The 21,865-nt window shown below is 57.1% G+C and overlaps 1 protein-coding gene across 1 annotated transcript in view; it reads left to right on the top strand.

Annotated features, from left to right (window-relative positions):
* LOC119100427 (band 7 protein AGAP004871-like) overlaps nt 1-7,483 on the top strand; it is a 9,463-nt gene extending 1,980 nt beyond the window's left edge. The window contains 7 exon segments of the mRNA XM_037223523.1: nt 183-255; nt 2,318-2,400; nt 5,101-5,151; nt 5,154-5,281; nt 5,744-5,824; nt 6,789-6,969; nt 7,340-7,483. Of these exon segments, the coding sequence (XP_037079418.1) occupies nt 183-255; nt 2,318-2,400; nt 5,101-5,151; nt 5,154-5,281; nt 5,744-5,824; nt 6,789-6,969; nt 7,340-7,426 (684 nt within the window). The 3' untranslated portion in view covers nt 7,427-7,483.
* The last annotated feature ends 14,382 nt before the right edge of the window (nt 7,484-21,865 follow it).

Genomic DNA, 21,865 nt, shown 5'->3' with positions numbered 1-21,865 from the left:
GGCTCTGCGGAAGCGCATGCGGGCGTTCCGGAGTATCGCTAGCGTGCCGTGACAGTGACACCTGCAGCTTGCCGTGACACTGACGCCCGCAGCGTGCCGTGACACTGACACCCACCGGGCACTGGCCCTGGCCATGACTGGTCCGCGGGCTGGAGGATGACCCGGCCGCGCGTCTCCCTCAGGTGGTGCAGGAGTACGAGAGGGCGGTCATATTCCGCCTCGGGCGCCTCGTCTCAGGCGGCGCCAAGGGTCCAGGTGAGTGGCTGGTGCTGACGTCGGTGACGGCACCGCTGGGTGGGCAGCCCCTGGTGATTGGTGCTGAGAATGGTGCCGCTGCCGGTATTCCATGACACGGCGAACCTCTTTTGCATAGCTGGTAACTACCCAGCGAGTACCCAGGGTCCTGATATGAGAGGTGGAGAGCCTTTATTTACCCCTGTGAATACCAGGTCGGGCAGTGCCACTGGGAGAGCCCTCTTGTTGTAGGTCTTTTGTTATGAGCCTTCTATTACGAGCTCGCCACGCCAGTGACCAGGCTAAGTGGTGGCTGGGGGCCATTGTCGGGGCAGTAATAAGGCTGAGTACCCGCTGAGCGACGGCTGGAAGTGGCGTTTCCACAGCGGTAATGGCAATGACCAAGATGCCATTTGGTGCTCACTGTAGAGTCAGCAGCCCCGTGCCACAGACGGCAGCCGCCGCAGCCACGGCTGCATACTGTCGCTGCCGTGGGTCAGCGGTTATGTTGTGCCGCTATCGTGCGTCAACAACAGTGTACGGTCGCTGCCGTGGGTCGGCGGCTATGTTGTCCCGTTATCGTGCGTGCGTCAACAACAGTGTACGGTCGCTGCCGTGAGTCAGCGGTTGTGCACTGCCTCTGCTCTGGATCAGCGGCTGTATGCCGTGGCTGCCGTGGGTCAGCGGCTGTATACTGTCGCTGTCGTGGGTCAACAGCTGTGTTTTATCGCTGTCGTGGGTCTGCGGCTGTGTGCTGCCGCTGCCGTGGGTCAGCGGCTGTGTACTGTCGCTGCCATGGATCAGCTGCTGTGTGCTGTCGCTGCCGTGGGTCAGCGGTTGGCATTTGGAGACATCGCTCCTGATGCTGATCAAGCAGAGCTGGGGTGTTCGCGACTCGTTGTCACCGCGTAGTGCCGCCGCCAGCCAGTCGGTGGTCCACCTCTGACCCCACGCGGGGTCATGGGTCAACCACCACGCTAGTCGTGTCATACGTGTTTTAACGCATGAGCTGCGCCACTGCTGTGCAGAGGAAAAATGTCAGAGCAGAGTCTGTTTTCGTGTCATCAAATGATTGAAATTCTTTTCGATACGTCCGTAAAAATAGCGAGCTTAATCAGAGTCCGGGGAGCGGCGTTGAAAAATTTAAAATGCCCTGCTAAGAAACATGGCATTTTAATAGCAACATCGATAGCTTTGTCAAGGCGTCTACACGGATCCGGTACTTGACCATGTGCTCGAACTGATGCATGACACATATAGTTGCCAGTCACACGAATAAGTATTAAAACGTGATATACATTGCACGTGGGCGATTTAGGAATAAGAAATGAGTTGCAAAAAACATCATCACTTGAAGGGGCCGTTATTTGTATTTTCCATAACTGTGAGTTATCGCTACTTGACGACTGCAAAGCCCTCGGCTAACGACAGGCATAAGCATGAAATGTAAGATTTTTACAGAACACATGAGAGTCTCTGAAAGCCGACTTATCGTAATGTATCTATGGCATGAGTGCCCATGTTCCATCTTCCAGTCTTTGTATCACAAGAAAGGGTTATTCTAATCCCTTCGTTTTTGCACGCCTAGTGCAAATAAAAGTCTCAGTAATGACTCATATCAAGCGAGTTTAAAGCTCGATCGGATATTATCAATAACAATTTAAAGTGAAATTCCTCCATATTCCGATTCTGGTAAGACAATAAAATTTTAAAAAATGGATGAGGTTATAAATGGGGCTGAAAATGAATTATTCCCAACCCTCATGCTATCCATAATGGAAGTTCGAGAGGCCACATAGCTCTTATTTTAGTTCCTGTGTCGGTATCTCTCGCCTTATACTGAATATCTTCTTATAATCTTTATAAACGCTTCTGTGTTCCGTATCGCAGGCTGTGTTCCAATGGTGCTGAACACGGCTTGCAATGCACCAGGGGATAGGTATTGGCTAAGAGGATGCATCCAGGATCATTGGCATGTGGTATGAAGATATGTAACGTTTCCAGCAATGCTGATAGTAAGAGGCCAGCATTACTCATGGTTTTGGCTCTTGGACGTATTAACACATCCCATCTAATATTTCAGGCATTTTCTTCATCCTGCCATGCATTGAAAACTACACCAAGATCGATCTGCGCACATCGGTGTTCGACGTACCTCCGCAGGAGGTGAGGCTGGGTGCGCGGCGTCGGCGTCCGGCGCATCATCGTGCGACAGACCGCCATCGCTGGCGTCCGGTCGCACCACCATCGTGCGACAGGCCGCCATCGCTGGCGTCCGTCCGCACCATCATGCGACCGACCGCCATCGTTGGCGTCCGGTCGCACCATCGTGTGACGGACTGCCGTCGCTGGCGTACGGTCGCACCATCGTGCGACAGACCGCCATCGCTGGCGTTTGGTCGCACCATCGTGCGACAGACCGCCATCGCTGGCGTACGGCCGCACCATCGTGCGACAGACCGCCATCGCTGGCGTCGTCCGCACCATCGTGCGACGGACCGCCATCGCCGGTCAGGCTTGCCATCGCCGGTAATCACTGCTGATGCCGGAACGGTGACAGGTGCCAGACTAAATGCAGGTGATGAATCGTCAGTCAGGTGATCTCGAATCTTGATGAAAAATTAGCATTCGCCTTTTCCATTCTGTGATGAACCACTTTCGTCCGAAGGAAAATGATTCACATCACGTTGGTGACACTTCTCGTATGAAAATTAAGAGAAAGTTTACTTTAGACCCATAGACCCGAGCGCCGCGACTTCCATGTATTGAAATACACCTTGTAGTGCATACCGTGTGCGGCGCGCGTGCTGATGGCTAAGGGTTAGATAATTATCAAATCACTCTCACGTTTACCTGTCGCCAACAGTGTCATGTGCCCACCAGACAAAAAAAATGTGTTGTCCATATTGCCACCATTGGGTAGGAAGTGTATGTGAACAAACACCGTGCGGTTTTTTCGCGCATCTTGCAAATGCACAACGCAATTTCGTCTCTATCGGTGGCCGTTTATATGGGGATATTCTAGGGGCATTTCACAAGCCACGCGCATGTTTGCCTTTGGTGGCCAATGGCTTTTAACAAAACAATCGAATGGTGCATAACCATAAGTTTCGACTACCACGGAGCCAATAATTTCTAAATTTTGATTGTTTTTGTTCCTTTTATATGTTGCCCTCGTGGCCTGCGCATACTTATCCGTTATCTTGTCCGTATGTCCTCACTCGCCAGAAAGGCGCAGCAAATAACACCATGGGCTGTTATTCATGTAGAAAGTGGAGATATTCCATTTTAATCTCGGGCAGAAGATTGCCTTCCAGGTCGCGACGGAAAGCCATTTCCAACATCCAACCGTAGTCTTCGTTTAGAAAAATGAACCGCCTCGATTTGGAAAGCAATCTGATCCAGCCCTAGATGAGATATACATCATACCACTCTCGTAAGTGCAGAATATTCACGGAATGGGTGTTGAAATAGTGATTGATGGGGTCAAGTTGCGGATTCACCCGCTGAATTCTCGTAAAAATAAATCTAGTGTGGATTCATCACCTCACTGTAGATACAATTCAACGCCGTTTGTGCCTGCTTCCATCGTGACTTTTCATAGCTCTGGCACATCTATCACAAATTCGATAACGGTAATCTCATTGATTAATGTACTTAGTAGAGCAATCCATCTTCCTGGACTGACAAAGTTAGTCCATTCGCATGGGTGTACCTGAATGGTGTTCCTTCAACTTTATAGCAGTGCGCTGAATAACCAAGCAGTTGTGGCGCCCTAAACCCAAATCAACAACTACGTTATCGCAGGCCATCAACGACGAAGGCTTATGCGAGTGCACCGCCATTATAGACCATTCAGTTCATCTACAGAATGTCGGCATGCTTGAATAACATACCTTATAACAAGCGAACCAATTTCTGTTGGTATATCGCCAAGAGATATCACATGCTAACACTTCTGACCTCGCCGATACAAACAACGCCATGTCCATTGTAGTTTAACTAGCAGTTTTGTATATTTGTTTTGCTCAGACAGGCCTTAAGCCACATCCAATGCGTTTTTTTTTTTGTATTTCTTAGACCGGGAGGCCAGACAACAGGCTACGTCTTCTTAGCTTGTACAATTCAGCGCAAAGCAAGGGTAAGCTACGACACGTTAATTTGGTGACACGTTAATTTGGCGAATGATGTGTTAATCCGGCGAAAGATGTCCGGTAACAATGCAAGCAATAGAACCGATAGCAAAATTGCGACCATCTGGCTCATTTCATCCAACAGCAAATAAAAAGTAAAACATGAGAAACACATTTTTCATGTGTAGAGGGCGTACCAAGACGACCGGATGCTAGGACCACGGCATCGCAGCAGAAACTTCCCCGGGCCGCTCCCAGCAGCAAAAGGCGGGGAGCCGCCCGGCACGACTTTGGCCGTGTTAGACAAGCAATCTGTCTAGACAAGAATTGTTCGTACTCATTTGTAGCAAACCACTACGCATTTCTCAATTCGTGGCTGGAGAAACGTTTGGCAAATGAGGAGAACAAGCACAAACACGTTTTGCACATGTGTGGTTGGGCAAATCTCTCGGCAGTGATGAAAACCTGCACGTTGGCAATTGCGCAGGATTCCATTTTGTTATATTTCAGTATTTAACTGTAACTATCTAAATGCGTCTCGCGTATAAGAGCAAGGAAGTGCATCAGAATGTCAAGACGCGAAACGCTGATGGCTGAGGCGAGTGTGAATGGGAGCATGTCTGTGTGTTTGTGCAAGTACTCGGTGTCGCTGGACCCATGCCCCACTGTGCGCCGAGCCCCGCACGCCTGGCGCGGACTACAGCTCTGACGCGGCCCGTCTGGCGCGCGGCAGGTGCTGACCAAGGACAGCGTCACTGTGTCCGTGGACGCCGTGGTCTTCTACCGAGGGTCAGCAACGCCACCATCAGCGTGGCTAACGTGGAGAACGCCCACCATTCGACCCGGCTCCTGTCCCAGACCACCTTGCGCAACATGCTCGGCACCAAGAACCTGAATGAGATCCTCAGCGACAGGTGAACGGGATGGGCTCGGCAGGCGGGGGGAGGGGATAGATGTGAGGGGCCAGCGTGACAGACTCGGCAGGCGGGGAGAGCGGGATAGGTGTTGGTATCTCAATAAGCAGGATAAAGGTGAGAGCTCAGTGGATCAGGAGCTAAGCCGAGCAGAACAGATGTGGTGCAGTAACCAGCCAGTTAAAGCCGGCTGGTAAGCCGCCCATGACCGGCCAGAGGCCGTTGGGTTGTTTTTGACGAGTTACTGGGTCGAGCGAAGCAAGAGAAAGTCAGATTCTGCCCACAAGGGAATCCAAGAGCGTTTGGTGGGTAACATATCATCAGGACGGAGAGTTCAGATGCACGATGTCACCACACTATTGCAAATCACCAATCAGCGCCGTCTCACCATACGGCCCTGCTCTGTCTGTGCGCCGGATCGAGACGCCGCTCGATGTTCACTCTGATGTCCTTTTCTGGCAGGGATGGAATATCAGCGACGATGCAAAACTCCCTAGACAGCGCCACAGACAGCTGGGGCATCAAGGTGGAGCGCGTCGAAGTGTGAGTGATCACATGTCGACAGCTGTACCACCTTCGCGGTTAGCTCACGCACGACATGCACCCTAAGCGTGTGCGTGGAAGCTCGCGGAGGAAGTGTTCCACATCGCTGGATGACGGCTCAGCCTTCGGCCGCCCACAGCCCAGCCCTGCTCCAGATGCTGGGAAAATACATGCATGGTCTGGGAGACACTGTATTCGCGTATTATGGCCGCCGAGAGAGCAGTTCAGGGCCGTTCCGATGTTAACAGGAGACACGTGCCGCGTCTCCTGCCGTGTGGGCGTGCTATCATGGACAGGAAGGAGGCGACATGCCTCGGCCGCTGACGTGCTTCGTCTCGGCCGCCGACGTGTATCGCCTCGGCCGCCGACGTGTGTCGCCTCGGCCGCCGACGTGTGTCGCCTCGGACGCTGACGTGTTCCGTCTCGGCTGCTGACGTGTTCCGTCTCGGCCGCCGACGTGTTCCGCCTTGGCCGCTGACGTGTGTCGCCTCGGACGCTGACGTGTATCGCCTCGGCCGCCGACGTGTATCGCCTCGGCCGCCGACGTGTGTCGCCTCGGCCGCCGACGTGTGTCGTCTCGGCCGCCGACGTGTATCGCCTCGGCCGCCGACGTGTGTCGCCTCGGCCGCCGACGTGTGTCGCCTCGGCCGCCGACGTGTGTCGCCTCGGCCGCCGACGTGTGTTGCCTCGGCCGCCGACGTGTATCGCCTCGGCCGCCGATGTGTGTCGCCTCGGACGCTGACGTGTTCCGTCTCGGCTGCTGACGTGTTCCGTCTCGGCCGCCGACGTGTTCCGCCTTGGCCGCTGACGTGTGTTGCCTCGGCCGCCGACGTGTGTCGCCTCGGACGCTGACGTGTTTCGCCTCGGACGCTGACGTGTTCCGCCTCGGCTGCTGACGTGTGTCGCCTCAGCCGCTGACGTGTGTCGCCTCAGCCGTTAACTTGCGGACGTGTCCCGCTGGCAGGAAGGACGTGCGCCTGCCGGTGCAGCTGCAGCGCGCCATGGCCGCTGAGGCCGAGGCGACCCGCGAGGCGCGCGCCAAGATCATCGCCGCCGAGGGCGAGAGCAAGTCATCGCGTGCCCTCAAGGAGGCGGCCGACGTCATGAAGGACTCGCCTTCAGCGCTGCAGCTGCGGTACCTGCAGGTCAGTGGCCTCTGCCGGCACACCAGCATACAGACTTTGTCGTTGGTTGCTAGTCGACGTGGCGCATATAAGTGTGTCAGACCCGCTGCCGCCGGCCTGACGTGTTTCTGTGGAGATCGGTAAAGGCCTTATTGGTTTGCCCTTTTGCACTAAAAAGCCAGTAAGCGAGAACGCCGCTTTTGAGCCTGATTTTGCTGCCGTGCCATACCAGCAATGTAGGCGCCTCGCTCCATGAAGCGAGGCGCCTGATGATTTGGACACCACAGATGCAAATAATGACGTCTGAATCGCCCCTGACCCCTTGACTGAGTCGTACCTCCAAAGCCCTTCCACTCGAGGGAAGCCCTGACACGCCGCGCCCACCCCGCAGACTCTGAACTCGATATCGGCTGAGAAGAACTCGACCATCATCTTCCCGCTGCCGATCGACTTCATGTCGCAATTCGTCAATAAATAGGACCGGGCGGCGCGGCGGCCGCGGCCGAGGCCGGTCGACCGCCGCAGCTTGGTCGCTCGCGAGCGGCAGTGAGCGCCCGGCGGCCGGAGCCAGCCGCAGCGCTGCCGAGGTCCGCCGCGGCCTCCCCGCCCGCTGGCCGGCGCATCTGTGATAAGGGCCGTCGCGCCCGATGTCGTCCGATGGCGCTCCGACCCCCACCCCGCCGCCGGCCGACGCCCCGTGGCAGTGCAGCGCCGGGCCGTCCGTGTCACCGCACCGGCCCTCCGGCCCGCACCGTCAGTGTACATTGTTGTATCATCGCTGTCCGGTGTAAAGAATCTCACAAGCCTGGGAGCTTTGCCATCCATGGGTTTAACCTAGTCCAGGCGACACCAGGAGCTGGGGAGTGTCCACTATCTTCACGCGGGGGGTTGGTGCTGTACTAGTCACTGAGAAGCTGCGATGCCATCAGAGAACGCGCGTTATGCCTTCAAGTTTGTCGCGGGCCGGAAGTTTATGGCCACGTACTCTGTTTCTTCCGGATATCGGACTCTTCGGCGGCACCCAGGGCTGCTCATAGGCGTCAGCAGTCCCCGATGCCACCCCTTCTGGAGGAAGGAGAGTGGAGAGTACGGGACGCACTGTAAGCTTAATGTGCGATGACCGGTGTCTGACCGCTTGCTGCGTCTGGCGGGACAGTGAGTCAATCACTTACCTCCGATTGACCTGTCAAGAGATTTCCCGAGCCTGAACAGCAAGTCAAGGCATTGACTCGCGCCACGAAGTCGCGTGCGCACCGTCCTACGCTGAGTCCAGCCAGTTTCCGCCGTGGTGGACTCCTGAGCCTTCCTCAGGAGGACGCGTCAGTCCTCATGACACAGCTCCGGGCCAATCAGGCGTCCGATGCGCTCAGGGCTCGAGAGGCGCGACGCCTGTGTGAACGGCATCTTTCTGAAGCCTCTGACTGCAGAGGCGACCCTCGGCCGCCCAGTGTCTGGCCCGCCGCTGGAGCGTGGCGTCGGCCCCTCCGAAGTGTCTAACTGCAGAGGTGACCCTCGGCCGCCCAGTGTCTGGCCCGCCGCTGGAGCGTGGCGTTGGCCCCTCCGAAGTGTCTGACTGCAGAGGCGACCCTCGGCCGCCCAGTGTCGGGCCCGCCGCTGGAGCGTGGCGTCGGCCCGTCTCGCTCGCGCTGGGCGGCCAGACGCCGTCCGCGCTTAGCAATCACCGACCACTGTCATCGGCAGCTCGACACAATCAGCGATGGGAGGCTTTGCCGGCCAGCTTCCCCGGCCAGTCGGAGAGATCGCGGTGTTCTCGATGGCGCCTGCGGCGGAGCAGTGTTTCGCTTCTGGTAATGGCAGGCTGCGTTGTGAAAGTTCGAACCGCACAGCTGCACAGGGTCATTTCTCTGCGGACCTTGCGGTGTTGTGCACACCTCGGCCTCGATAGGCTAGCGCGAATCTCTGACAGCAATTCACGAGCAAAACGCACTTGTTCTGCTTCTCAGCAGGGCATCCAGAAAGAGCCCAGGGGGCTTGTGTTGTCTGCCAATAGCGTACAACACATCGAATCGCGCGCCAACGGCGCATATTTGCAGCCCCGACCCAAGTGACAAGCATGGCGGACGACACTCGTCCGTAAAACCAAAGGCGCACACACACCGTGGTCAATGGCGCGTGGCGAATTGACCACAACTTCGATCTCTTCGTCGGTACTTATCGGATACGCATTAGTTGTCGCAGAACAGTTGGCGGCCATGAGCCGACCTTCTTCATCGACACACGTGGGCGATCAATGTCCTCCTGGATAAACCGCGGGCCATTAGGCTGGCTTGTTTGTCCACGCATGAGACATGCATATACACCAAGCAAGCGCACGCGATCAATGTCAATGTCACATTAGCGTTTCGACTGTGGCTAATAACAATCGCCCGAATGTACTGCATTTATTTCCGCATATTTAAGTAAAACGCCGTCTGTCCTCCGCTAGAGCCAGGTCACATGGTAAGCGGGGCAATATAAAAAAATGTCATGGGTGTGAGCCGAAACCCGTGCGTGTAGCTCGGGGGAGCGTCGTAGGATTATCGATCCGGTATTTTTGGCACCAGTGCAATCTCACCGTTTTGCCGTTATCGTTGTTCGTGTACCGATGTACGTGGCAAATACAAGCGGCGCCGCAATGGTCATTGGTCGTCGTTTCTGTCGTCCCCGATTGAGCTGCGAGCAGCACTAATCTCGTGCAGACAAGAGGCATGACGGTACTAACACGACACGGGCGCGTCGAAGGTCAGGCATTGGACGGAGGTGGGCCAGCGCCGCTCTGCCAGTCACAGTCGCCCGCCGGCAGGCCGGCGCGATTATTTTGTCCCTGGCGGCGGTCCAAGCAGGATTGGGGCGCGCATTGGGCGTGCAATCGGCGGCGCGGTTGTCTGGCGCACCCAGCGACCACCGGCCTCTGAGGCCGCGGCCCGCTCGGTCCTCTGGCGACCGGTGTCCACACCTTCCGACCCGCTCTGGTCTGAGGTGGCCAATCACGTCACACCTGTCGGCCCGCTCTGACCTTAGGTGGTCGATCATGTTACACCTGCCGGCCCGCTCTGGCCAGATGAGGTAGTCGCCCCCCCCCCCCCCCCCCCTCCCCAGCCCGCTCTTGCCTAATAAGTCGATCCCCTCCCCCAAACACACATACCGTGACCCCACGGCCACTGAGAGCCGCACGCCACTGTCACGCGAGGGGACGGCCTCCTCTCACTTGGCCCGGCCCCCGTGACATGAGTCGGCCGAGCCCTCATGTCTGGTCGCCAGCTGTGGCCGGCATCCCTACCCATCCCGGCCCGCTGTGGCCGGCACCCCCACCCCCTCCCGACAGCTGTGGCAGGCACCTCCAGCCTTTCCCAGCCCAACCTCCCGCCCCGCCCCCCCTTGTGATTGGCAGCCTCACACCTTTCGATACGCTGTGGCCAGCACCTCCACCCCTCCCGGCCTACTGTGACCGGCATCTCAACCCCTCCCGACCGCTGTCGCCGGCAACTCCAGCCCTTCCAGCACCACCTCCCCGCCCCCCTGTGATTGGCAGCCAACATCTTTCGATCCGCTGTGGCCAGACCTCCACCCCTCCCGGCCCCCTGTGGATCAGCACCCTCCAGCCCTCCCCGCCCCCCTGCGGTCAGCAACCTTCACCCTCCCGCCCGCTGTGACCGTGCACCCCCTCCCCCCGTCCCTTGTGATCAGCACCTCACCCCTCCCGGCCCCCCGGCTGTGACTGGAAGCAGACGGCTCTAACTAAGCCAGCTCAGCACCGGCTAACGATGCTGTCGAGGGACTGGACGTCGGACAATCCCGTCAGTATCGCGGCACTCGTTTGTCCCACCCCCTGGTGCGATGGTGACGGTTCACGATACAGCCACGCGTTGCTGATCTCACGGTTTACCTACGGCTTCGCCTCACAAGCGCTCGATTTTTGACTGATCGTGCATTGTGCATGATCCGGCGTTGGCACAGCCATTACATCGTGGTACCATAGCAAGCCCACCACGTGACAGGACAACACGTACCACAGACATTGCAAAAACATTCAAAGGCAAAAAGGACATTCCACTGACGCATCTCTATCAGGCGCGCTCAACCTGCATGGCATTTATTAACCCCATGGGCTATGGAGAAAGGCTGTCACCTGTCGCGATGCTAGCGTCGGACCGCTCTGAAGTTGAGGACCTCTAGCCTCATCTTCAATCCTCTCCACTTACGTCCGCGGACTCGTGGAAACACGTCAGCAGGTATGAGGCGCCAAACTATCTCTGTCAAAAGGCTCACATATTTGTATATGATGACGTATCTGGGAGTGCATGTGAAACGGACTTCACCTGTCATTGAACTACTGAAGCTTCCATACATGGAAATGACACCATGGCGTGCGGTGGGCGCAGTGTTCCAGTGGTGGCTCTCGAAAGCAAACGAAACCAAGCTCAATCATAGAGAATCTTTGTTGTCTTGCATGTTAAATATATGACACAATACAAAACCATGCGGTCAGAACAATGCAAAACTGAGTGCAATGAGGACTAATACGCCCGTGACACGAATATACACTCCTCTTTGTTGCGCAAGTAATGTTGCATAACGCCAGGCATCCGTGCAGGCGCCCGCACAACTGGTGTCTAGCACATTCCAGGGCGAAGTTTGGTACCCAGCCTGAAGTTTCTGTTTCCCTGTATTCCGCGTGACCTACAAAACACGGGCGTGCCGTGTGGCGCCGAGAGCTCATGTGAGCGCGTCACATCCCGTGCGTCACGCAGCTGTCAGTGCCGCCGAGCGGCGGTGGCCACTCCCACACAGCTAGTCGACAGACGGCCACGGCAGCCGCTGACAGAAGATGAGGGCTCTGGGACGGACCGACTCCCGGTCACGGTCGCGGCCAGCACTGACGGTCGTGTCGCCCAGTGGCCGCCCACCACCCCCGCCAAGCGCGCCACCCACCGCCTCGCAACACGTCCCACAGTCCTAAACCCCAGCCCGGCCGCCTCGCGACACTGTCTGCGGCCGGACCAACACGTCCGGCGCCTTCGCAAACACGTCCGGCCGCCTCAGAACACGTCGAGCCGCTTGCTGCCGGTGGCGCTGCCGCTTCTCGGCCTGGATGCTGCGCTCGGTGGAACGCAGACCCGCCAGCCGCTGGCGCTGGCCGTCCAGCCGCGCACGCAGGTCAGCGCCCAGCGCGCCGCCAGCGTTACGTCGCCAGCCGGCCTCGAGGCGCGCGATGTGTCGCTCCCACGCTCCCCGATCTGCTCGCCGACGCGCAGGTCACGCAGGTTGAGCTCGGCTCGAGAGGCGGAACGTACCGGGCCGTCCTCCGCCGCCGGCTCCGATCCTGCCACACGCGCCGCCAGTCAGCGGATGTCACCACAGACGTACGCTCCGGTCACTTTACACCTGCGTCAGTGTCAGCGGTTATCATCCATTGCGTGCTGGTGGGACCGGAATCAAACTGCATGATCCATTGTGTGCGGAATTAAACTGCATGAAGCTTGCATACATCCAGTGCATTCCTGGCAATTGTCAGCCGTTGGTACCGCGGGGAGATCGACCACTGCGACGCCGCCAGCCGTCGCCTTCGCTACTACCTGGTGCCCGCCCGACGGCATTCCTCCGGCATCGATCCAGCTCATGTCCACAGTCAACAGAACGGCCAGGCGCGTTCCACTTAAGGCGAATGATGCCATCCGTTAGGATCGCTTTGTCGGTGGTGTGCGGCAGGCCGCCTACACAGCACCGGCCACGGGCTGGCATGACCATCGACCAAGCACGCGTCACGTGTCGCCGCGCCGCGTCAATACGCGCCTCCAGCGCCGACCACCGTCACGCCACGGCGCCACAAAGCGTGGCCAGCCGCACAGAGCCAGCCGTCGCGCGGCACGCGACATGAGTCGGGTGGAACGCGAAAACGGTTGGCGAGACCGGCGGAGGGACCGCGCCTCGGCACGCTCGCCCTCCTCCCATCGTCCCCGGGCCGGCCAGTGGACGACCCGAGAAGGATGGGAGGACATCGCTGGAGATCAGAGCTCCCATTTCCGCCGCTGGGATTAGCGGATCGGTCCCGTCTGACAGCGATAGCCTTACGATTCCTCGCGGCGCAGCAAACACGACCGTCTGCGCCACTGGTTGACACGGAGAGTTTTGCTTTTTGCCCGACACTCGCCTGCAGCTGTGCCGGAGCTGTACTCTACGAAGCATACGAAAGAAACCCATAATCCTATGTGTCACGGGGGAAGGGATGGAAACTCCCACACTGTACCCGCATCACGTGGAAATCCTAGCCGTTCCCTCCTCCGTCATGTGAGATCGCGGCCGCTCTCCTCACACTCAGGCGAGATCCCGGCCGTTCTCTCCCCCTCCGACGGAGATCCCGGCCGTTCTCTCCCCCCCCCCCTCGATGGATATCCCGGCTGTTCTCTCCCCCCTCCCGACGGAGATCCCGGTCGTTCTCTCCCCCCTCTGGTGGAGATCACGGCCGTCCTCCCCCCCCCCCCTGGTGGAGATCCCGGTCGTTCTCTCCCCCCTCTGGTGGAGATCCCGGCCGTCCTCTCTCTCCTCCGACGGAGATCCCGGCCGCTCTCGGCCAGCCTCACTGCCGCTCTCCACTGACCGTGGTCAGGCGTCCCGGTGGCGCGGTTTGATCACGTCGAACATGGCGGCGTGCCCCCGGCCGGGCCGCTGCGCCCTCCGGCGATCTTCTCCTGGCGGCGCTGCTCGCGCTCCAGGCGGCGCTCCACGGTCAGCAGACAGCCGGCGCCGCCCTCCCGCAGCGCCATGCAGTGATCTGTGGCAGCGGCCGGGCCAGGGCCGGCGTCGCTGAGCCGGCCGGGGGAAGGGACGGGGGAGGGACGACAGCCGCAAGCCGCGACGGGCCACACACACGCCCACCGGCCACCTGTCGCCGGCCGACGCGACATCCGCTGGTGGCGGCTCAGGCGGCGCCGATCTGGGTCACGCGGTGGCTGACGGGCGTTGGGCTCGGAGGCACGGCCCCATCGAGAACTGTCTCCGAGGATATGACACGTGGATTCCGCCCAGTAGTGTACACATGCTGAGTTGAATGTTCGCCAATTATGCGTAAATGGCGTGGGCGAACTATCTTCACTCTCATATGGACGAAACAGAGGCGTAGCAGTGAGAGCACCAAAACCGTCACAGTAAATTCAGTGTCCCAAACCATTAAATCTACATGATTTTGGCGATCTTGTTCGATCAGAACAACGCTTCCCCACTCATGTGCACGACATCGAGGGTACGACATGCGCAGAATAATGACATCCGTGCGCGAAAACAAACACGCACACATCATGCAAGACTTCCTTTTCAGTGTACGCTGGCAGTGCAGCCGACCAGTGCAATGCAAAATGTTCAATGCAATTGCACGTTCAATGCAAAATGCAGTGCAACATTTTCAATGCACCACAGCGTCATCAGTCGGCATCAGGAGCCGGCGGCAGCTGGCGGCACTCACCGAGGGAGGCGGCCGGCCGGGTAGACGCGCGCCTCGACCGGCTCGACGCGGCCGTCCGGCCAGCGGGCCCAGCCCGGTGCCTGTCACGTAGCCCATCTTGGCGCAGCAACCGCGAGCCCACGCCTGCACGCGCCGACCGCAGGGAGATGAGATCGCGCGTCATCGGCTCTGCAGTTCGAGACGGCAACAGACGACAGACGGGGCGCCGCGACTGGGGGACGGTGTGTGGACACGTGCAGCCGGCCACGGCATGGGTCATGTAAGCACACGCGGCGGTCGTGTCCGGTCGGGGCAGGTCATGCTGGACGGACAGGTCGGCCTCACGGGAACAGGCCACATCATCGTCCAGCGCACGAGCGCATGGAAAGGGCGACTCGATCCCGAGCCATCAGTATCAGCTGCTGGGCGGCCCGGATCGGCTCGTACGGTCACCGCACGGACCCATCCACAGGGCCCCGACTGTCAGAAGGCTGACGCAGCGTATGGATCGCGAACAACCGCAGCCAGACAATGGGCGTAAGCATCACAAGCTCATGTGGGCTCTCCCTCGTACAAAAGCCTTCTGTCCGACCTTAAAAGTCAGTTCCTTCACTTACTATTTTATACACTTAAGACCTACTTTGCCAGTAACCGTTTCACTGATAAAATATTCAGCTCTTCGGCAGTCACTCGACTTGCAGCCAACGGGCAGGCCTCCCAGCGCGGGACTCGCCTTGGTGTGCTTCTCCCAGGAGCAGAGCTGGCCCGTGGAGGCGATGTCCTCCCAGGTGACACGCGGGCAGAACTCTGCCTCCTCCGGGTCCGGGTCGCCGGCGGACCGAGGCTCCGGCGCGCTCCCGTCCTCGCTGTCCGAGCTTGCTGACGTCCCCGCTGCCAGTCACCAGCGACAATGAACGGTCAGCGGGCGGGCAGGGCGGCCGGCGAGGCCGGGGTACACACGACACGGGCGGGGCCTGGTGCCTCAGCATTCCAGCCTACAGGCCGGGGCCTCTCGCTTAATCATAAGAACGAGCGCCGTGCAGCAGTGCAATGCAATCGCCAACGACTGCATAACTGAAGGTTGACACGGGCTCTGCCGCCAGATGGCATGATACGCGGCACGTACACAGTACGTCTGTACGACTCATTTTGTCGCACGGCTGAAGAATACACGAACCTGGAAACCACGACACTACACACAGAAACACCCTGCAGGTATCCGCCCCTGAACACACCGAACATGTGGCCTTTCCCCTCCGTACCACTTGTCCGGGCTGGGCTCCGGGCAGCGGCACCAGCTCGGCAAGCGTGCACCGGGCGGTGGCTGACCGTCGCCGCCGAGCGGGACGGCCGCCTGCTCCGTCTCCGGCCCAGCGAGAGGAGGGCAGCGCGCTGCCAGAGCCCGCTGTCGGCGTCGCGGCGCACCAGCACGGCGGCGCCCGGCGACAGACCGGACACGGCGTCACTGGCCACACAGAGAACGCACGCCTTACACGCTGACTGTGGGTGGGGGGCATACGGGATGACAGGCTGCCTGGTGATGGGGGCGACAGAGGCTCGGCAGAACAATGGAGAGGAAGGGGCTTCATCGGGAGCAGACTGGCAGGTTTACAGCCCAGCGATTGGGTAGCTTTGCACTGGAGCTTATAGGGGCGGAGTATCGTCGCGATGATCATTCAGGATCACCGCGGTTATTACCATCTAGGAGGAGCGGGAGGGCGGGGCTTCACTACTGTAGACATATCAACTCAGTCTTATAACCGCGGAACAAGAGACCTCATGAACACTTGAGCTCGATCGTTCGTTACCTGACGTCAGCACCGTTACAAAACGGCCAGTCGAGACGCGGCACGCCTTCCGCATATGACGGCTACGGACTCGCTCTAACCTGTACTCCCTGATGTCGCACACGGAAACGAGGTGGCCGTGAGAGAACCGACATTCACTCCCCGTAGTCGCAGGTGTGGCGCATGTAGTACTTGCAGGGCTGCATGACTCGCTGCGTGGGATGGCTGAATAATACCCGGACCTGAAAACGGAAACCTTGTACAGAGCACCACACAAATACGCCGTACTTCCAGGTAGCAAAATCGATGGGGTGGCAATCGATTGCGTCTTGCCTGTCTGTTGGGCGTTCCTTGTGTGCGGGGCCCAGTTCTATGAGGAACAGCTACTCATTGCATGAACTACGCTAATGAATAGTGTTGAATCGACGGGCTACAAAACGTGCCCCCCAGTAAACACGTACATTAGTTTGAGTGATGACAAGTTCGCAAACTATATCGACTAGCCCGGCATGGCAAACAGTACTTTGGCACTAGTGTTACCAGCGACCACGTTATTCACATCGATCTAAGTCATAAACGGGGCTCGCTGGTGATAATAGACTAGCGTGGGCCGTTTCTCCTCGAGGGACCGATTTGCCGGCAATGTATCTCGCTGACAACGAGCAGAACACAATTAATTTTCTGAAAACACGCTGCTTATGGCGTGAAATAGTCGATGACGGCAGCCAGCAACAGCAACGACCCACGACCGGCCAGCCCAGCGTCTCGCGCCCCACTCAAGTGGCCCACGTTCCGAGCATTCCCCAGGCAGCTGCCGGGCCGGCGTCACCTGATGACGTCCACTTGACGTCATCGGCCCGAGAGGGCGTCCTCCAGGCTGGCGTCGTCGACGGCCCTCCACAATGGCGGCGTGGTACTCGAGCTGGCCCCAGGCCTGGTTGAAGGGCGCGCTGCACCGGGCGCCGACCAAACCCTGGAGGCTTGCCTGCCGAGCAGAGCCCGCTGTACACCGCTCACGCACTGGCCGGGAGGGGCGTCCGTGCACGAGAGAGCTGCACACGGTGTGACACCTCCAATACGTCGGGAGATGGCTCAATCACGTACGCGACATACAGAGTCGAAATGAACTTCCTAACACGCGCAGGAAACCTGGCGACGACACGCTGTCATCCTGCTAGTTATGCATCATCCGTCTGTATGTCATATTGACAGAATTGGTTAAAGAGGCTATATCAGCACACCACCTGTGTGTGACATCACCAGAAAAAAAAAACATTTGACATGAGTGTGATTTGAAAGCTACCTCAGCAGTTATAAAGCTTCAGTTACAACGTACAAAGGCCAAGCATGATTGAGATTTAGACATGAATATATCCAAAACACACCTAGCCACATCGCCTGTCATGAAACACACCGGGCATTAAGACCATATGAGCATAAGAACATCCATCAGGAAGCAGCTGATCACGAATTAACTACCGGCACCTATCTCGGGTAACACAATTTTCCTTACTAGTATATATATATATAATATATATATATATATATATATATATATATCTATAATATTATATTCAAGCGTGAATTACCACCCACAGTCGTCACGATTTATGATCATCCTAAACCCCAATATGTTCGTTTTGTCCCTCCTTCGAGAACCAAATGTATTCTGACCCACTCAGGTCAGCGTTCTGGAAACGTGACGATTTTTACGCGCCACGCTGACTCCCAGCCGGGCGGCGGCAGCTGGCGGCGGCGCCTCGCCTGACCTTCAGCTCCTCGGCAGTCTGCCGCCGCTGGTCGTCAGCGCCGTCTGGCGGCTGTCTCAGTGTCGCCATCTGGCGAGTCGGCCTCGGAGCTGGTCAGATCCCGATCGTCGGTCCGCTCCCACTGCCGCAATCTCCGACTGAGAACGGATCCAGGGACGTCTCGACACCGGGTGCGACTGGTAGCTGACTGGGCTAGTCTACAGCAGTTTAGAAGCTGGTGACAGTCAGCAGCGGCAAATGTCCCCACCGTTGGGACCTGTGACCCACAATATCAGTTTGGATGTTGAATGAATTATGGTAAACCAGCTTCAGTCAGAATGCACGCGTCATTTGATTGTTTAAGGTGCATTTAAAAAATGTACCTGTGCTATGCTCCATCATGCTGTATATGTTAAACATAATGTGAACACATGCACACGCCATCAATTACCCTAGTTGGCAGAACTACCAAGTGCAACCTAAAATACTGGAGAACAGCCACTTGGCTCCCATGAAAATCAGTATCATAAATTCGTCATGGCGCCATCTGCCACCAGGGATCAAATGCGACACACTAAACAGCACGTGCTCACTGGCGAGTCATTGGGAGCCAGTCAGGTCAGTCTCCTACCTGAAAAAGAGCCATCTCATCATCCAGAGATCTTGATGCAGCATTGTCTTCCCATCCGTTTGCAGGCTGCTCGGTATGTGTGTCTTCATCTTCATGCTGCTCTGTCAGCTCGATCAGCTCCTTTAAACTTGATGCCAGCTGCTTGAGCTCTTCATTGTCTGGAGTTAGTGTCAATGCAACAGAAACTTGTTCAAGCTGTGGACAATAGTCAATACATCATACAAACCCTGGCCCATGGCAATGTCACATGTAAAGATCAATGGATTGTGAGAGAGGAACAGAGAAGGCTAATTCAAAGAATGACATAACTCAACTGCACTAGGAACTGACAATGAAAAAGTTTAACTTATCCCCCCCCATTCCAATCACAGTATTTACGACATCTCTGGCAATGTGGCCACAATTACTTTGGTGGTTGAGAAAGCAAACTATTGAAGCACTGGTGTAAATTATGTGAGCATCATCTAACTCTGAATGTTGAGCAGCAGCGAGTTTTGGCGTTACAACCGGCGTAGGCCCCCATCACACTCCCCTACCAAACAGTCTGAAGTGACTGACTTCGGTGAAGAAACCCATATCATTACGGGCAACGGGAATGCACAAGACACTTTCAGCTGATGTAAGATAAGTTGACGTCACAAGTTCCCAAAGTCCCTGTCAACCTTTCAATACGTCTGTACGGAACCGGCATGAACCGCACGAGGACCGAGTGCCGGGCAGCTTACGACGAGAACAGGCGGGATCAGGCGGAACTGGACAGAGCCAACAGTACTGGACGCGATCAGACGGGATCGGATGGAACCGGATGGGGCGTAATGAGACCAGACCAAATCGGGTGGCGCCGGTCGGATCAGATGGGATCAAACAAGCTAGCAAGTGACCGAGCCAAGCTGGTCGGGCTCAGGCGACATCGAACGTCGCCGGACGTGATCGGCAGAACCCGGAGGAAGAGGACGGAGCGGAACCGGACGGGAGCGGACCGAACCGCCCGGACCAGACGGGACCAGACCCACACCAGATGGGATTGGACCAGGCAGGACTGGTCAGACGGGAACAGGCCAGACGGGACCGGACGGCCCTGGGTGGAACGCGCATGAACCCAGACCGGTACCGCGGCAAGATCGGAAGAGACCGGTCCGGACCGGAACGAGGTGACACGGGAATGGGCAGTGCCGCCCGGGACCTGACTCGGCAGTGGCGAGACCAGGCACAGCCGGGCGGAAGGATGGGGCTTGATGGGACTAGAAAAAAAAACTGGACAAAGCTGGGCGGAGCCGAATAGGATCGGCCCAGTCCAGACGGGACCGGGCGGGACCTGACGGTACTGGACGAGACGGGACAGGATGAGACCAAATGAGGTCACATGGGACCAGACGGGACTAGACGGGACTAGACGGGACTAGACGGGACTAGACAGGACCAGACGGGACTAGACGGGGCTACACGGGGCTTGACAGAACCAGACGGAACCAGACGGAACCAGACGGAACCAGACGGAACTAGACGGAACTAGACGGGACTAGACGGGACCGGACGGGACCAGACGGGCCCCACCAGATCCGGCCCGTTCCAGTGTTGGTCCCGTCGGTTCCTGTTCAGTCCCGTCGCTTCCTTTTGATTAGTTCCCTTGCCACTCGATGGCACCCCGTCGCGTGTGGTTCTGTTTGATCTCGTCGGACTCCACCCAGCCCACCCGGTCCCAAATCCCAGGTCCCGTCCAGCTCCATCCAGTATCGCCTAGCCCCTTCGAGTCCTGTATATTCGATCTGGTTTCATTTAGTCCCGTCTGGCCTCATCACGCTTCATCCTGTTCCGTCCGGTCTCGCTCTCTTACGCCCGGCTCCATTCGGCCATATCCAGCGCCGTCCGATACCATCTGATCTCGTCCGGTCACATCTGCTTCTGTCTGGTCATATTTAGCATCATGTGGTCCAGGTTGTCTGCGTCTGGCCTCGTCCGGTTCCGTCAAGTCCTTTCCGGTTCGCACCGGTCATGTCTGATCCAGTTCTGTTCCGGTCGGCCCCGTTCAGTTACGTTCGGTATCGTTCGGTCTTATCTGGTTCCATGCAGTTTCGTCCGGTTCCATCCGGTCGCCTCTGGTCTGGTATCGTCCGGTCTCATCTGGTTTAGTATTGTCCCAGTCCGGTACCTTTCTTCATGACGTTCCGCTCTGTTCCGTCCTGTCCGGCCGGTTCCGTCTGGTTTTGTCCTGTTCCGTCCGGTTCCGTCCGACTCCGTCCGGTTCCGTCTGGTTCCGTTCTATCATACACGGTTGCTTGCGGTTATGTTAGGGGCCGTCTGATCCTACCCAGTTTGGTTAAGTCTCTTGCAGTTCAGTGCACTCCCGCTATCCAATCGTATCTGGTCCTGTCCAGTTCCGTCCGGTCCCATCCGGTCCCATCAGATCTCGTCTGGTTACATCCGGTACTGTCTCTTCTGGTTCCAACCGGTTCATTCCGGTTTGGTCTGGAGTGGTCCCGTCTGGTCCCGTCTTCCTTGATGACTGTTCCACTGGTTCCTGTCTGGTCTGGTTCAGCTCTGTTGGGGTTGTGTGGTCCTGTTTCATCCCACTTTGTTGTGCCTGCTGGGCACCACTTGGATGGTGAGAAGCACCCATGGACTACCTGGGCTTAGGTGTGCATGTAACCATCACCAGGTTGAAAGTGATTCTGTGGTTTTGTGGCAACATCATGCAATCAGCTGGAAGTGTTAGCAGCTTTTCTTGCCCTCACATAAACAACCAACAGCCACATGCCAAACTTCATGCAAGGTTTATACTAACTGGGTGAGTGATGGGACTGAAGGAAAATGTCATCTATTGTCATAACATGGCACAAAAAGTAAGATGTACATGCTAGATGCATTCACAACTTCTGGTACATCAACTGTCACCAATATCACATAGTTTGTGCACTTGATTTAGTTGATGCAGCCCATTGCAGGAAGTGTGAAGCCTGCTGTTGGAGATACCAATTTTTGCGGGTGCTGGTGAGTTCTACACCCCATATCAGATGTTTTCCACAATACCTTGCTTGGGGGTGGTAGATCACTTATATTAGCGCATCCCAGCTTTTTTGCTCATTATTTACATTTTAAAAAGCCATGGTGGCAACAAACATGATGAATGAGACTCAAAATACAATATCTGTCAGCTGCATGTAAAGAAGGCTGTGCTGCCTGGTGAATCTTATCCAGCAAAATAAGGTCATTTTACTATCAGCTGCCTTCACATGCACAGCCTGCTTACGAAAGTTTAGAGATGAAAAGAAAGTCAAATTCACCATTTGCAACCCCTAATCAGCATTTCACAACC

Source organism: Pollicipes pollicipes, unplaced genomic scaffold (genome assembly GCF_011947565.3).
Source record: "Pollicipes pollicipes isolate AB1234 unplaced genomic scaffold, Ppol_2.1 Scaffold_4881;HRSCAF=5763_pilon_pilon_pilon, whole genome shotgun sequence".
NCBI lineage: Eukaryota > Metazoa > Arthropoda > Thecostraca > Pollicipedomorpha > Pollicipedidae > Pollicipes > Pollicipes pollicipes.
This window is presented reverse-complemented; position numbering and strand designations above follow the sequence as displayed.